Genomic DNA, 17,966 nt, shown 5'->3' with positions numbered 1-17,966 from the left:
GGTTGGATCTCCCAAGAAGGGGGGGCTGTTAGAGGTGATCAGCTTAGTATTCCTTATGTTCAAGTTAGATAAATATTTTATATTGTGGTGTGGTTGGGTTAGGGTTGAGGCCTTGGCAACCCGACCCGACCCGAACCCGAACCCGACCTATGTCCTCTAGTTTTCTCTTGTTTTTCTAGGATTATGCTTTTTTTCCTTGTATTTTTTTTATTTGGCCCGAGATGAACCCGACTCAACCTGAACCCAACCCGGACCTAACCCGACCCGATTTGGAGGCGGGTTAGGTTAGGGTTGAGGATGGTTAGGGTTGACCATCCCCAACCCGAGGCTCGGGTTGGGTTGGGTTAGGGTTGAGAGAATGCAAAGTCTCTCAACCCGACCCAACCCGGCCCGAGTTGCACCCCTAGTGAAAAGTGGGCAACTATGCGTCAAATCACGTTATAAGAGGCGCGCATGCTCTAATGCGCGCGGGGGGGGGGGGGGGGGGGTGGAAAATATCATCGCCCTTTTTTTTTTGTTGTAATTTTTAAATTTTTTTCATGGATATGTTTTTGTAATTTTGTAGTTTCCTGAGAGGCAGAATAGTAATTTTAACAAGACTTATTATGCAAACCCAAAATTTATGGATGTTTTTGTAAACTTTTGGGGGTTTTCTAGGCAATTTTGCAGAAAGCCCCCTGACTTTTGCATGAGAGAAAAGCCACACCGGCTCACTTTTTAGCAGATTTTGTCCTATTGTCTAAATAATATGAGGTGGCTGTTCCCTCATGCAAAAGTCAGCCGCGAAATGGCTTTCTGCGAAATTGGCAAATCCGTTGTTTTACAAATTAGGGCTTTCGTATCAGTAAAAACCCAAAAGGACGCCATACATCTATACGCCTTACAGTTCAAAAAACTAACGTTGTGGCCATTTGAGAGCAAAAATGGCGCCAAATTCTTCGATGATGATCCAAAAATCTCCTTTGTTCCATTTCACGCGTTTCCCTCTGAAACCCTTTTCTCCTTTTAGTAGTCCTAACAGAATCTCTGCCAATTCCAATCAGAAAATCGGTTCTAGGGTTTGTTTCTCATGCCAGTCTTACTCGCCCTCTTCAGATTCCAGTCATGGAATCGGTTTTGGGGTTTTGGGTTCTTACAAGATGAGATTTAGGCAAATGGGTTTTAATAGTTTTAGGATTCAACCGGTTTCAGATGGCGGTTTTGGGGTTTTGGGTTCTTATAATATGAGATTTAGGCAAATGGGTTTTGATAGTTTTAGGGTTCAAGCGGTTTCAGACGGAGGTTCTGGAGGAATTGGTGGTTTTGGAGGGTCTGGTGATGGAAATTCAGGTGGGGGAGGTGAAGGGGAAAGTGGTGGCAAAATTCCCTCATTGCTTTCATGGTAAGTTTATTTTATGTTATTTTATTTTTCATGGTAAAATTTATCTATTGTTCTTTTTTACATTTCTACATCACCAACCTTTTATATTGTGTTAGTCTTGAAAACTGTGGTGTATCATTGGATATGTATTGAATCTTGATTGTTACAGGTATATATGATTGGCATTTCTACATGTGCAAATGATAAGGAAAATGTGAAACAACCAAATACTCCAAAAGCTTAAACTGTTGGAGTTGGTGTTATTTAATCATTTATACTTCAACACTCACCCTCACGTGTGGCCCCTTTTTTGGGTTGGCCTTACCCGTGGCACATGTGGCACCTCTTTCGGGTTGTTCGTACATGTGGCACATGTGGCCCCTCTTTTGGGTTGGCTGTACACGTGGATTTTTAATATTAAGGAGTGGTTGGGTTTAGAACTCAGGATCTGCCTTGATGCAATTGCTCTATAGTCTATACCATGTGAAACAACCAAATACTCTAAAAGTTTAAGCTGTTATTGGTGTTATTTAATCATTTATACTTGAGAGAAAATGAATATTTTTGTTTAAAACTAGTGTGAAGATCTTAGACTAGATAGATAAAAGATAGTTTAAAAGTGAATGGTACTGCTAGAAGCACACGATTTGACCGATCCATCTAATGTTGACATAATCTCGACTATTTCATCTGGTGTGTCCTACTAATGAGATAGTATAACCCACAACTTGCTCCCATAGGATGACCCCACCCATCCAAGCGGTGGGCTACAATAGTTGGATCTCATAGCATGATTCCCTTCTTCAAATGATACATTTCATTGTCTTTCTTTTTTCCCAGGTACTTGATAGCTCTTGAGAAGTACCCAGTATTCACAAAGGCATTGACATCTGCGTTTCTAACTCTCATAGGGGATTTAATTTGCCAGGTAATTCCCTCTTTCCTTTTGGCGATATTACCTAGTGGTTTTCTTTATTTTCTTGTTACTGTTGAAGGTTTGGTTATTGGTTAGGGTTGTTGATTTTATTGAAAGTAATATGTAAACGGTATTATCTTCTTGCTCTATGTTGTTTTGTGTTCTTATTCTTTGTTTTATTTTGAATGATGGAAATATCATTAAACAAAAAGAAAAGATAGACTGGGGAGGTCTAAAACTACAAGAACAAGCAGAGCAATAAAACATACACCCAAAAAAAAAAACAGAGGGAACGATCACTCCACAAGTTGGGAGATGATCAAAAGTTAAAAGTTTATCTATACCAACTCCAAACTGAGCAAGCTGAAGACACCAAAAAAATCCAAAAAGATTATCTCTCCTGTTCCTTTTCTTCTAGATTAGCCAAAGCGCTGCTGCAAGAAAAAGACTCCAAAAAGTTCTACCTCTAGGTGGCCATGGAGCCAATGACCAATACTCAAAGTGTTCCGTATTGTTACCAAACGGAACCTAACTTACTCCAAAGGGATCTAAGCCTTGCGTGTGGAATTACAATGGAGCAATAAGTTATCAACATACTCAATGCCTTCTAAGCATAGAGCACAATGATTCACGGTAATCTTTTGTATACTACAAAGCTGGTCAACTGTAAGAATCTTTTCCATTCATGGCATCGAACATAATGCCCAAACCTTTGAGGAGCAGGGGCACACCCAGCTCGCCAAACTGGGGAGAGTCTACGATGAGTAAAAGGACTTATCAACTCCACATCTCCTAAGATAAACAAAATTAATTGTATCCAAAAACACCGCCACCTAGTCAACTTCCTAGTAAAAATACCAGTTTCCTATCTTATCACTTCTGTTAAAGGAATTAGTCATGCTAACTTCTTTATCTAAGGACACATTGAACAAAAAGAAAAGTTAACCTCAGAGGCCTACAACTCATGTTACCAGGTTGGGAAACTATTTCGGAAAGCGAAAAGTGAAACGGAAGTGGGAAGCTCGGGGAAAAATAGAGGGGAAACAAGAAGCGGGGAAGCAATAGAAAATCGTATGAGAAACACATTGAGAAACAACTTAAATGCATTGAAAATGTTTCAGAAATGAGAAATGATATATGTTAGAGTTATCCTATCTTCCATGGGAGAAGAAGAGAAGAGAGTAGATGGAGTCAGAGAAGATAGAATGAGAGAGAGTTGTGTGTTACCCTCTCCCACACGAAAATTATATATATATATATATGGGAAAAGTGATCCTACTTGGTCGAGTAGATAAGCTTATCTACTCGGTCGGGTAAAAACAGTGTGGGCTCACATTGTTTGGTTGATCCAAACCATTCATTTGAAAGGCCCTTACCTAGATAGGGGGTCTACAAAAAATCAGATACTAGGATCATCCTAACCCATCCAAAAGTGGAGGGAAAAATGGGTAGATACTGTGAGAAACGCGTTTTATGGGAAACGGGTTTCCCACCCGCCCAAGGAGTTTACGGCAACTAGGACTCTGTCCATTTTCCCCTCCATTTTTGGATGGGTTAGGATGATCCTATGGATGTGATTTTTTGTGTGTACCCTATCTAGGTAACGGCCTTTCAAATGAAAGGTTTGGATCACTCAAACAATGTGGGCCCCCACTGTTTTTAACCCGATCGAGTAGATAAGCTTATCTACTCGACCGAGTGGGATCACTTTTGCGTATTTATATATATAAGAATAGGGTTACATAGAAAAGACAGAAATACCCCACTTAAGTGGGTATGTAATACGCCCACTCTCAACACTTCCCTTCAAGCTGGAGTGTATATATCATAAATCCCCAGCTTGTTACATAAGTCACTCAAACTTGCTTTGCTTAGGGGTTTGGTAAACATATCAGCTATCTGATCGTTTGACCTTGTGAATACTGTGCAAATCTCCCCTTTTTGAATCCTTTGACGGATAACGTGATAGTCTACTCTATGTGTTTTGCCCTCTCATGGAAGACTGGATTCAAGGCTATATGATGGCAGACTTTTTATCACAATGAAGTGAAGCAGGAGTGGAGTCGGGTAACCCAATCTCTGACATAAATGACCTCAACCAGATCAACTCACATCATGTATGGTGATGGCTCTATACTCTGCTTCTGCACTCGACCTGCATACATCTTGTTTCTTGCTCTTCCAAGATACCAAATTTCCTCCAAGAAAGTACAATAGCCGGTAGTAGACCTCCTGTCTGTAGGAGATCCTGCCCAGTCTGCATCTGAATACCCCTCGACCCTCTTATGACTATGTTTTCTGAAGAACAGTCCTTTACTAGGAGCTTTCTTCATGTATCTCACTATATGGGTGATTGCTGACCAGTGAGGTGTCCGTAGTGTACCCATGAATTGACTAACTACACTGACTGCAAAGGAAATGTCTGGACGTGTGACAGTCAGGTAGATCAACTTCCCAACTAAGCGTTTGCCCGGGTCCTCCAATAATCCCCCTGACTAGGAAGCACTGGTACTCTTCCGAGGCTCCCGTACCCGTACCTGACACGTATTGGGTGCGGGTACGCCCCAGGTACGTCCTGGGTACGTACCCCAAATTTTTGTTTGAAAAAACCTCAATTTTGGTTGCTGGGTGCGTACCCAACACCTCCTGCTGCTCCTGTCTGGTGTAAATCCTTCCTGTGCTTCTTCTCTTTCCTCTCCTGTAACTGTCTTTACTATTTTATTGTCCATTTACTTAAGATTTACATGTAAATAACGGAATACCCCCTATTTGGATTTATTAAAAATAGTTTCAAGACCCAAATCTAAAAGGGAAAAAAGTCAACTCTCCTGTTCTAGTACAAAATCCGAAGAAAAAGGGTCGGGTCAAAATTTTAACTTTCTTAACTTTCTTAACTTCCACTGGTTAACACACTGGTCAACACACTGGCGACAGACTTTTTTTCTAATGAATGATGTATTGATGTCTCATTTTATGAAATATGGAACTTAATCACTTATGAAATTAAGAGTAATATTAGAATTTTCCATTTTGGTGATGTTACTGTTATTTGATTGCTCTCCAATTATTATTTTTTAATTTTTATAAATATATAATAAAATATTAAAATATATTATTATATTCGGCGTACCCGCACCCGGTTTTTTTGAAAAATCACGTACCCGTGTCGTGTCGTACCCGCACCCCGTACCCATGCTTCATAGCCCCCTGATCAAGAGAGAGCTTGACGTTCGGGTCCATAGGTGTCTCAGCTGGCTTCGCTTCCAAAAAACCTGTCTCTTCCAATATATCCAGTGCGTACTTACTTTCTCAGCTGGCTTCAAGGCTATATGATGGCAGACTTTTTATCACAATGAAGTGAAGCATGAGTGGAGTCGGGTAACCCAATCTCTGACATAAATGACCTCAACTAGATCAACTCACATCATGTATGGTGATGGCTCTATACTCTGCTTCTGCACTCGACCTGCATACATCTTGTTTCTTGCTCTTCCAAGATACCAAATTTCCTCCAAGAAAGTACAATAGCCGGTAGTAGACCTCCTGTCTGTAGGAGATCCTGCCCAGTCTGCATCTGAATACCCCTCGACCCTCTTATGACTATGTTTTCTGAAGAACAGTCCTTTACTAGGAGCTTTCTTCATGTATCTCACTATATGGGTGATTGCTGACCAGTGAGGTGTCCGTAGTGTACCCATGAATTGACTAACTACACTGACTGCAAAGGAAATGTCTGGACGTGTGACAGTCAGGTAGATCAACTTCCCAACTAAGCGTTTGCCCGGGTCCTCCAATAATCCCCCTGACTAGGAAGCACTGGTACTCTTCCGAGGCTCCCGTACCCGTACCTGACACGTATTGGGTGCGGGTACGCCCCAGGTACGTCCTGGGTACGTACCCCAAATTTTTGTTTGAAAAAACCTCAATTTTGGTTGCTGGGTGCGTACCCAACACCTCCTGCTGCTCCTGTCTTGTGTAAATCCTTCCTGTGCTTCTTCTCTTTCCTCTCCTGTAACTGTCTTTACTATTTTATTGTCCATTTACTTAAGATTTACATGTAAATAACGGAATACCCCCTATTTGGATTTATTAAAAATAGTTTCAAGACCCAAATCTAAAATCGAAAAAAGTCAACTCTCCTGTTCTAGTACAAAATCCGAAGAAAAAGGGTCGGGTCAAAATTTTAACTTTCTTAACTTTCTTAACTTCCACTGGTTAACACACTGGTCAACACACTGGCGACAGACTTTTTTTCTAATGAATGATGTATTGATGTCTCATTTTATGAAATATGGAACTTAATCACTTATGAAATTAAGAGTAATATTAGAATTTTCCATTTTGGTGATGTTACTGTTATTTGATTGCTCTCCAATTATTGTTTTTTAATTTTTATAAATATATAATAAAATATTAAAATATATTATTATATTCGGCGTACCCGCACCCGGTTTTTTTGAAAAATCACGTACCCGTGTCGTGTCGTACCCGCACCCCGTACCCATGCTTCATAGCCCCCTGATCAAGAGAGAGCTTGACGTTCGGGTCCATAGGTGTCTCAGCTGGCTTCGCTTCCAAAAAACCTGTCTCTTCCAATATATCCAGTGCGTACTTTCTTTGTGACAGAGATAGCCCCCCCCCCCACAAAAAAAAAAAAAAGAAAAAAAAAGAAAAGTGGATATGCTACCTCTATCCCTAGAAAATCACCCCAGGCGACCAAGGTCTTTGGTACATAACTCTTTTTTCTGAAGGAAATCCTTCAACCTCTGTATACCTGCACTATCACTCCCTGTGATAATGATGACATCTACTTAAACAACCAGCAAAATCCTACCAGCTCTAGATTGAGAACTGAATATCGAATGGCCCACAACACACACTCTCATGCCAAATCGTACCACTGCCTCACTAAATCTCCAAAACCGATCTGGAACATGTTTGTGAGGTCGATGTGCGGGACGCCTATCTGGATTCCTAGCTTGAGGAGATGGCTGCATATAACCCTCTGGGTCGTGTTCATGGAAATGTTCCACCTCATCGAAATCCTCTTGATTGGGTTGCCCAACATGGTGATGTCTCCTATCATTGCCCTGCACATGACTTTCCCTAGCAGGGATTTCCCCCTAGCAATGGGACGAGGCCTCTTGGGGTGGGGAGAATTCCAACGGGACCGATTGGAGCTCCTAAAGCAATACGGGGTTGGCTCTCCTGGAGTCCAAGCCCATCCGCGTGAGGGGTAGACTAGTCACTCAACTGACTCCCTATATAGCGTTTGCCTGTCGATTCGATCAACCACCTAGATTCACTCTATTGTTCCCCTAGGAGGGCTCACATCGTCTTCCAAGATTTTAACTTGGTCTTCCATCTTTGCTTGTGAACGTGTTCTTATGTTCATGAGCTACGGGTAAGGAGGGGGGTTCCGCTGATACACGACGCAAACTACTATAAATAAAGTAACTAAACTATGCTAATGTAATGCAAGGAAATAAGTAATAAAGATAACTTCTTAAAATTCATGTGAAAGAAGGCATTGTAAAAAATTCAGGATAAAGGGGGTTATCAATGGAAAGAAAACAAGGGTTTGATGAAAACAAGTTTGATGTGGGCCTTATTGCAATTTAACGGCCTATCTACCGATAAAAATATTAAATCACGAATTCAAATAGGAAGATACGTACCTTGGCAGCCTACTCACTACCTAAGAAGCCATTTTGGTCCATTTTGGTATTCCTGACAACTGCTCTGCACCAGAAGTGGCGGAAATAGTGTGCGCATGCTGATCGGTGTCATGGATGGTTCCACTAACACCTCGTCGATCCTCCTTGGTCAATGGAATGGGAATTAAAAGATCCAACTGTTGGATATATAGCTGATGATGATAGAAAGGGGCCGCCTCTCACGGTTCGTCGATCGGATGTCAGAAAGGCGATGATCAGAAGTTGGAGCGTGATCGACGGCCAGGATGTCTCCTGGAACTGAGCTGACAGTCATTGTTTGCTGCTGAAAATGAGATGGATGTACTCTGCTGGCCGCGTGGAACAACTTTCGTGTGGAAGTTGAGGCCTAATTCAGAGTGGAAAAGGCTTGGATGAAGAGAGAGAGAGAAACTAGAGAGAGAAAGTAAGACTAGAAAGAGAGAGGGAGAGAGAGGGGGAGAGAGAGAAATGAGAGAGAGAAAGACTAGAGAGTGGGTGAGGAAAGATAAAACTAGAGGAGAGAGAAAGTAGAGAGTGAGGTAAACAGAGATAGAGTCTGTCTCAGTCACGTGAACCACAAAAGCCAAAAGGGGGGGGGGGGGGGTGTGTGGGGGGCAGCAAGGTGGGGGGGACTACCTCTTTTTTTACTAAGGCTTGTTACTTACTGCTGTAGGTTACCAGTTGGGGATAAATATAAAGGTGTCTTATATCCATCTTCTCCTACCTTACAAATAGCATATGCACACACATTCCGTGAAACCGTATCTTTCTGAAAACTCGGCAGAAAACCTGAGCGTCAATTCAATCAGCCCGGAGAAGATGGAGGTAGAGCTCAAATCCTCTGAGAAGATGAATTGAAGTATTACAAAGGGATGCCTTCAACCTAGGATTTTTTAGGCAAGGACAGACAAGCTGAGAAAGGGTTTGATGGATTGAGAACAAAGGGTGTTGGTGGCTGGTTTCTACAAAACAAACTCTGAAAAAGGTGGACTGTTGATGGTTCTGTGACAAGCAAGGGAGATGAAGGAGATGGTTAAGATGGTGAAGGAAATTATGTTGGCCGGTTGGGATAAGAGGGATGGATGTGGACTAAAGATGCTTGGGGTTAAGAGAGGACAAAGGAGAAGTGGGAGTCGGTTTGAAAGGTGGAAACAAACGGAGGAAGGGGGTCTCGGACGCTTGGTGGAGGACGACAGATTTGAAGGAAAAATGGGCTGGTTTGGGCTGATCTAAGGAGATGTTTGTCAATTTCAGAAGTGATGCTTCGATCTTCGGAGGCTTGAATCCTTTGATTTGATACCACTTTGATGTAGGCTAGGGAGAGAAGGAAGAGAACAAGAGAGAGCGTATAATAGAAGTAGAAGAGAAGTAGAAGAGGAAATTGAGAGGGGAAAGAAGAACTTTGTAATCAATCAATTAATCATCAAAAGGTAACAAAAATCTGTACTTTGGCCTATAAATAGGCACTCAACAATCAATAAAAGACTAAAATAGCCCTAGTAAGCAATAAAAGACTAAAATAACCCTAATAATGCTAAATAATCCTCAAAATCCCTACGAACAATCCCCGAGTGTGGTCCTGCACTGAATAAACCCGCAACGGACGTCTACAATCCCCGTCACTTACCCATACAAAATTGGACGTTATGTATTCTTCACTGAGTACTCATTGGCTTTGGATATCAGAGCAGCTAGGGTTTGAATCAAATTGAACTAAAGTTAAAACATTCTCATTGCTTTTTGTCCACTGGGTTTTCCCTTGTGAGGCATGTCTACTGATATCCTTGATGGGAATCCACTCAAGTTCTCCATGAACACAATCAAAAGTATCCGACAGTTTATGAAATTTAGTTATAAGCTCCAGCATGATATGTAAATAGAATGATTCAGTTTTATGTGGTAGGTCATGGGGATCTGGGTCCTGCTGGAAGCGGCAGATTATAGAAGGTCACCTTTCGGAAGTTCCAAGTACTACCTCGTATCCATGTCGACACATGAATCTGTATCCTCAGATCATAGAATTGAACTAACTGCTCTGGGTTCTGTTGGAAGAGGCAGATCATTGTAGCTCATCTCTGCAAAGTTAAAAGCACTGCTGATTTTATAGAGCATGGAACACTAACAAATACATTCATTGAGGGAATTATGGGACTTTTCATGGGGTATTGTTGGCTTTGGATCATGTTAAACTAGAAGAGAAATGATATGAGGACATTCTTGTGTCTTGGTTGTCTCTAACAGCCCTCATAATATTTCCATGCACACCTTTATAGGGAAATGTTAGTCATTTTATCAAATGAATAGGGGTATTTTTGTCATAAAAAAATTGGTCGTTAGTGCTTTGTGGGTAAGTGGCTTATTAGGGAGGGCTGTTAGGCAGCTCCGTGGCGTGGGCACATCTTCCTAGCAGCCCTCAAACTAAAAGCTCATCATTGACATTCTTCTCCTTTGAGTATTTCCCCATGAGTCATTTCTACAGGAATTCTCGATTGAAATTCACTACAAATTCTCCAAGAACACGATAAAATGTTGGCTTTTCAGCATGATTTGTAGAAAGGAATGCTTCACTTTTCTGCCGGATGATGATTTTGGGAGCTTTGCTGCTCCCTGTTGATGTGTTTGATGGGATCTATAAAAAGATGGGTGGTGCCCCATATGATGCCAGGTTGGTCCCATCCCATCACAACACCAAACAAATATCAGGATTTATTAATGTCTTCCCCAGGAAGTTTGAAAAACAGAACTGACCCATCATAGAAAGAGGCAACTGGCTATGATACCTTAGGATTCTTTGTTTAGGCTATCTGCATGTCTATGGCTCAGCATTCACTAGTCATTTTATTTTTTGCTAAAGAACCCCGGCTGCTGTTTTGTGAAAATTCTCATTTTTTTTTCAATTATTTTTTCTGTTCTGCCTTCTTTCGACATCTTAGAGAGGCAGCGCAATGGATATGGATTTGATTGAAATATGAAAAATTCTTCCATCTCATAAAAGTTTGCTGGACTTTGTGTCCAAAATGACCAAGCAACTCACTGTAGGTTCATGACCTGCCAGAAAACCTGTCTTCTTAATTACTAACAGTATATGTTGCATCTCCCGACTTTCTCGACAACTCATCTTCCAATGTTGTGTTCTGTCAGCTTTGGATTGATCGGGTGCTCACATTGGACTTGAAGCGAACATTTGTATTCACTCTCCTGGGATTTGTGTTGGTGGGTCCCACATTGCATTTCTGGTAATGATTCGGAATCCATCACTTGTAATATTTGGAAGTTTGAAGATTATTGGCTAGCAACAATGATATTCTTTTCATTTGGAGATATCATTGATTTGTTTCTCTTGTGCTTGTTTCCTCTTAAAGTTTGATGATATCTGGTGAATCTTGCTTTGAATTTATTGCTGACACACGTGTCCAACACGACACATGTTTCCACATGTTTCAACACTCCTTTCGACACTTAAATGTACTACTAGAAGTGACACATCAACATGTTTTTGTACTGTGTCAAGTGTGACATTTTTTGTTATTATTGAATATTGTGTTTACCTCTTTTATTATTAACTCTTCTTTAACCAATATTTGCTATTATATCCCTTCCCCTAAACCAAAAACCCTAAACAAACTCTTATCTCAATGTTATATTCACTGTATCCTATTGGCCTCCCTTTCTCGCTGCATATTAGAGACTAAATATAACTAGATTAAATTTATGAACGCGTTGTTATTTGATTATCTCACTTTTTTTAGATTATATACTTGATTAATCCTAAGATTTGTTAGTTTGTTAAATGAATGCCGTATTTATATCGTTGCAAATTATGATAGTAGTCTGTAATTTTATATGTAGGTGTGTATGAGCGTGTCACCATCTCTAGATTTTTAGGGGTCAATAATGTCAGACACTTCGTATCCGTGTTGAAACTCGACACACGAATTTTTGTCTATAAATTGTGATTATATATACATTTTGTTTTAGCCGTGTCTCTGTTTCTAAATTTTGGGGGTTTGCAGTGTACGACACTCCATGTCTGTGTCAGCATGCGCGACACTCGTGTCAGTGTCCACAAATCATAGCTTCCAGTTATTTTCCCTTTTTACTGGCATATTAAAATTTTGACCAAAATGTTGGTTATCCGTATCTTTTGATTCCTCTTACTTATGTCTAGAAGCCGCTGGATTTTTGTGTTAGAAATCCATTTTAGCAATGTGAATAGAATTTGAAGCCTGAGAAATCACATTATTTAAACTTCGTCGATGGATTTGTAGGTATTTTTAAACTTCGTTAATGGATTTGTAGGTATTTTTATTTAAGTAGATTGGTGACTGTATCGGGAGCAAAAGGTGCATTCATCCGGCTGTTGATTGATCAGGTAAGTGTTTAATTCGTTTTTGTCAGTCATGCCAAAATTAGTAATGTTGCCACTTGGCTTGAGAAATTAATCCTGTCAAAACATAGCTGGTTTTAAATGTAGTTTTGTGTTTTCCACAGTGTATTTTTTCTCCCATTTTCATTGGAGTGTTCTTATCCGCACTTGTGACTCTAGAGGGAAGACCGTCACTAGTAGTACCGAAGCTTCAACAAGTGAAGTTGCTATGAACTCAATCTTCTAGTTGTTTTTTTTTTATGGCAATATTGTTCTTTTATTATTTATAACTATTTGGTCATTTTTCATCCCGTGTAGGAGTGGTTTTCATCTGTGTTGGCAAATTGGCAACTGTGGATACCATTTCAATTTCTCAACTTTCGGTTTGTTCCACAGCAATTCCAGGTTTGGACAAGAGAATCTTTATCTTGAATATTTGGTCTTTTATTTAATCTTTTCAAAAACCTGTACATTTCCCCAAAAATCATTAATATACAATGTTAGTATGACAGGGAAGCATCACCTTTTGCAAATTATATATGTGAATTAATGCATCCATTCTCCATCCATTTATGTGAGAAGCATTAAAGTGTGAGAAACTCAAAAGAATGGGTTGTCTTTAAGACATATCTATGTTCAAGGGTCTAACTATGTTTTGAATAGTTCAATGCTCATTCATGGTTTAGGTATAAGTCCCGCCCTAAAATGGGGTGGGGATACTCTATGTCATAAAAAAAAAGGTTCAATGCTCATTAATGCAAATTGAAATATGTTTGCATGCATTTATATAAGTTTTTATAAAATGGTCGGTCGTGTATCTACATGTGCAGCCAGGAACTAGAGTGGGACCCACATGATTGGATGATCTAAACCATTTCATTCGTTGGTCCCCCAAAAATCCTATGCATAGGATGATCCTAGCCCTATAATTTGTGAGGGTTTCTACATCATTCTGTCCATTTTAAACCTCCACAAATTGGAGGTTAGGATCATCTTGTACCCATAGTTACCGGAAACTTCCTAATTAGATGGGAAGCTCGCTTCCCTAGAAACTTGCTTCGGAAGCAAAGTTCTTCTCTCTTCCCAAATTTAGCGCACTTCCGATTTAGGGTATTATTTCTTCCTAATAGAAAATTTTCTCCTTTTGATAATGCTGAAGGAGCGTATTTAAAAAAAAGAAGTGTCCATTTAAAAATTGAAACTCATATTAAGTTCAAATAAAAATTATACGGGTTTTTTCATAAAATTAAACATTAAATATACATGAATAAAACATGTGAAACTATAAATTCCTAAAATTTGTCTTTTCTACTTGTAATCCTTGCCTATATTAACCCTTCCTCCGTAAACAACTACAATCCTACTCTTTCTTTTCACTTATTGTTTACTTCCAACAAGGCTTATTACATGCTTAATGTTGACTTTCAATGACGCTTCCTATACATTTTCTCTTTACTTTCTTTAGAGCTTTTTGCTTCCCGCATTTTCTCTTTTCCCAATTCCTTGCTTCCCCTTTCGCTTCCCACATCGCTTCCCGCACTTGCTTCCCACTTTGGTAACTATGTCCTATACAAACCATTTTTGAGGCACAACCTATCAAGTCAATGTCCAAAAAATTAATGGTTTAAATCATCCAATTATTTGAGTCCCACTGTACTTTTGGTTGCACATGTAGGTGCACGGTATAAAAAGCCCTCATTAACATACATACATATATGATCTTTTCAAAAAAAAAAAAAAAACCATACATACATATATGACAAGTGTTAGATTTGAGCAAAATTTCACCAAACTGAGTGTTACTGTAAGGTTCATTGTCCGATGAAACATTAATTACGAAGTTCCCTATTCTCTTTAACTATCTTGACCCTACTTTTTATTTGACTGTTGTCAAGCTAACATCCATCGTCAATGACAGGTTCTTGCAGCAAATTTTGTTGCTCTAGCATGGAATGTGATTCTGTCATTTAAAGCTCATAAAGATGTTCTCCCCAAATAGGTATGCCTTTTTTATCTAGGTTAAAAAATTGCAATGGACATTATATGTAGAATAGCTTATCATTGTAACCGGTTAGGTCCCCATCAATACACCTATAGTACTTGCATTTGGTTTATGATGCAGTGGACAAATCTACAGGCCCTTTAAACCAAAAATTGGAGAATGAGGGATAAGCATTGAAGAAAGACATGTTTATGAAATTTGGAGATTTTATTTGAATTTTTGGAATAACTTTTTATTGGATTTTAGAAAGTGCATCTTTTGGGAAGGTGCAGCTGGTTAAACTTTAAAGCTTCTAGAGTTTTTATTTTGAATTGGCGAGTTTGGGTGAATTAAGTGTAGCTTTTAACTAGAAATAATTTATGGTTAGGATATTCACATCTAGGAAGGAATGTGCTTTGCAGGTGAATACATCTTAATTTGGGCAAGCTTATAATTAGAAACAATTTATGATAGAAATTTATATTTTTAGGGGAGATCTGGGCTAGTTTTCTTTGGAAACTTTGTATTTTTTTCTGAAAGAATTCTATCTTGTTTGGGACTGTCTTGGAATTTTTGAAAATTATAAAGTTTGTAGGGAAGGTCTAGGATGCTTGTCTCTGGGAAGGAGACTATTTTGGATGTGAATACAATCTATTTATATAATTTAAAACACTTTATTAAAAAAGAGAGTAAAGTGTTCCTACACAAGAGTGCATATAAGTTACCTGCACTCGAGTGCAGCAACAAGGTGGGGGCCCACATTTTTTGGGGGATCACAAGCATTCATATGGAAGGCCCTTCCATGGATAGGGTGTGTCCCAAAAATCAGCCTCATTGGATCATCCTAATCCAATCAAAGGTGGAGGGGGAAATGGACAGACACTGTGTGTCCATGTTTCTGCCCAAAACACATGGGTCCCACATTTGGAGGGGTGATCCAATGGACCATATGAAAAAATAAAAATGGACACACAATGCTTGTCCATTAAACCAAATTGGAGGGGTTAAATGAAAAAAAACCCCTCCAAAAAATAAAAAATATCAGAAATTGTTAAAATAATATAAGAAAAAATTAAATGAACCAAATTTGTAAAAGATCCAACATTTACTCATAGGAAAATCACTATCAGTTGAAATGCCTATGTTGACCCGTGTGCTGACTAGTGCTTGACAAGATGAAAAATTTTTGGAGACCAAATTATGATATTTTTTTACCGGACATTTGGGATTTAATAATGTTTTAATATGATTTTGGCCTGTCCTGATTTTTTGACCTGGCCCGATTTTTTCAAATATCTCATCGTTTGGATGTTAAGATTTTGACCTGGCCTGATTTTTTCAAATTTTATACTAGAACTGGAAAGTTGACTTTTTATCCTTTTAGAATTGGGTCCTGAAAATATTTTTAATGAATCCAAATGGAGGGTATTCCCTTATTTACATGTAAATCTTAAGTAAATGGACATTTACTAAAATGACTTTACCTGTAAATATGAAGAGGAAAGAAGAGAAGAGTACCGAGAATAGACAAGAAGAGTAGAAGAAAACTAACTAAAATGACATATTTCGGACAAAATTGGGCATTTCGCCCATTTGGTTTGAAATTCCAAATTTCGGCCGAATTTCGTCTGAAATGGACGAAATCTGGAACAATACGAAAAGTATACCGGTTTCGTACTGGGTTACGGCCCGGAATGAATCGTTTCGTCCATTTCGGATGAGACGAAACAGTATTGATAAGTAGGGGTGGAACAAATCTCCATAATATCTTCGTTTGAAACTCGAGCACAATTTAATAGGGTTATCAATTTGCCTAGTCGAATTTTCTCCAACCGGGAGGAAAATGAAGCAGCACACATTTATAGGTCCTTCGGAACAAAAATTGGAGAAATTTCTCCAAAGGATGACCTTTGGAGAAATTTTTTTTTATGAATTTCGTTATTTATTTGAATTTTTATGAATTGGAGATGGACTTATTTGAAGCTTCTAGAGTTTCTACTTTGAATTGAGGATGTTGAAACTGAAGTAGGAAGGTCGAATTAGAGTTGGCATATAATTATAAACAGTTTACGATAAAAAGATATATTTTTAGAGGAGATTTGGATTCCATTTTTTTTTTGGATAGTTTCTATTTTTATTCTTAAAGAATTCTTACTTATCTAGAACTGTTTTGGAAGTGTTATAAAGATAGAAAGTATGCAGTAAAGGTCTAGGATGTTTGTATCCATGAATGAAAGTTTTTGGAGGTGAGAAGTAGGGCTGCAACAGGGTCGGGTATTTCAAAACCCTAGCCCAACCCTGGATCCCATTATCTCAGCCCTGACCCTAAGTCAGGGCCGAAAAACTTCAACCCATTGCCCGCCCTACAGGGCTCAGCATGGCCCTGGCCTGCCCTGATTGGCCCTGATTGGGCAGGGCCGGGCTAGCTCTGATTGACCCTAGTAAAAATACCTGTTAAGAAGACCAAATAAGGCATTTTAGGAGCCGGTTTTAGAAAGGATTGGGCGTAGGTTGGATACTTGGAAGAGAAATTTAGTATCTAGAGGTGGAAGATTGGTTTTAATCAAGGCAGTCTTAGCAAATATTCCTGTATATTTTATGTCTCTTTTCAAGTGTCCTGTCAGTGTCTCGTTGAGGATTGAAATGATTCAACGTAGATTTTGGTGGGGAGGTAATGAGGACAAAAAAGGAATCTCTCTGGTGAGTTGGAAGGATGTTTGTGTGCCCATCAAGGTGGGTGGTTTGGGTATTAGAAGATTTAGGGAGTTTAACCACGCTTTGCTTGGAAAGTGGTTATGGAGATTTGGCGAAGAAAGATCTCATTTGTAGGTTAGGGTCATTTGTAGTAAGTATGGTTGTCAACCCGGAGGGTGGGAGTCTTTCGATAATTTTAAGTCAAAGGGGCTAACGGTGTGAAGAGATATTTTTAAAATGTCCCCCCTATTCAACCTGAATATTAGATTTAGGGTTTATGGAGGGGATAGAGTTAAGTTTTGGAGTGATTTATGGTGTGGTGATAGCCCGCTCAGGTTGTTCCCGGAAATTTTTCGGGTTGCGGTGAATAAAGAAGCTATGGTGAGTGAGTGTATAGTTAGTAGGGATGATGTTTGGGAATGGTGCCCGGCTTATAGAAGAAGGTTCTTTGCTTGGGAGTTAGATTCTGCGGCTAGGCTTAGGAGGCTTTTGGATAATGACTACATTAAAAGAAAGGGGATGGATAAGAGAATATGGACTGCAGATTCTTCCGGATTTTTTTTTTCTGTTAGATCTTTCTATACGAGCCTGATGCCCTGCCCGATTCCCTCTTTTTCAGCAAAGGTGTGGAACTTTCATTGTCCGCCGCGGGTTAGTATCTTTGGTTGGGCCGCATGTCGCGACAGGATTCAAACCATTAACTTTCGGAGAAATCGTGGTATGTGGCTTGTTGATCATTGCCTCCTAAGTCTTGCGGATGAGGAATCTACGGATCATCTATTTATGCATTGTTCGTTCACCTGGTCTATATGGGGCCGCATATTTTTGAGATTTGGGATCAGCTGGATTTTCCCTAGATCTATTGAATTGTTGTTGCAACAATGGAGCTTCGTGCCTTGGAAGAAGAAAGGGAAAATTTTGTGGGAAGTATGCTTGCTTGCCACTTGGTGGGT

General features: G+C 39.5%; 1 protein-coding gene across 1 annotated transcript; it reads left to right on the top strand.

Moving 5' to 3' along the window:
- The first annotated feature begins 864 nt into the window (after positions 1–864).
- LOC143882019 (Peroxisomal membrane 22 kDa (Mpv17/PMP22) family protein) lies at positions 865–14,556 on the top strand. The gene is made up of 7 exons (XM_077385396.1): positions 865–1,381; positions 2,201–2,288; positions 11,114–11,208; positions 12,272–12,344; positions 12,464–12,556; positions 12,657–12,743; positions 14,257–14,556. Exons 1-7 carry the CDS (start codon positions 924–926, stop codon positions 14,335–14,337), a joined length of 975 nt encoding a protein of 324 aa, XP_077241511.1. The 5' UTR covers positions 865–923; the 3' UTR covers positions 14,338–14,556.
- The last annotated feature ends 3,410 nt before the right edge of the window (positions 14,557–17,966 follow it).

This window comes from Tasmannia lanceolata, unplaced genomic scaffold (assembly GCF_043159265.1).
Source record: "Tasmannia lanceolata isolate RefF3 unplaced genomic scaffold, GAP_Taslan_0.1 ptg000007l, whole genome shotgun sequence".
Taxonomy (NCBI): Eukaryota; Viridiplantae; Streptophyta; class Magnoliopsida; order Canellales; family Winteraceae; genus Tasmannia; species Tasmannia lanceolata.
This window is presented reverse-complemented; position numbering and strand designations above follow the sequence as displayed.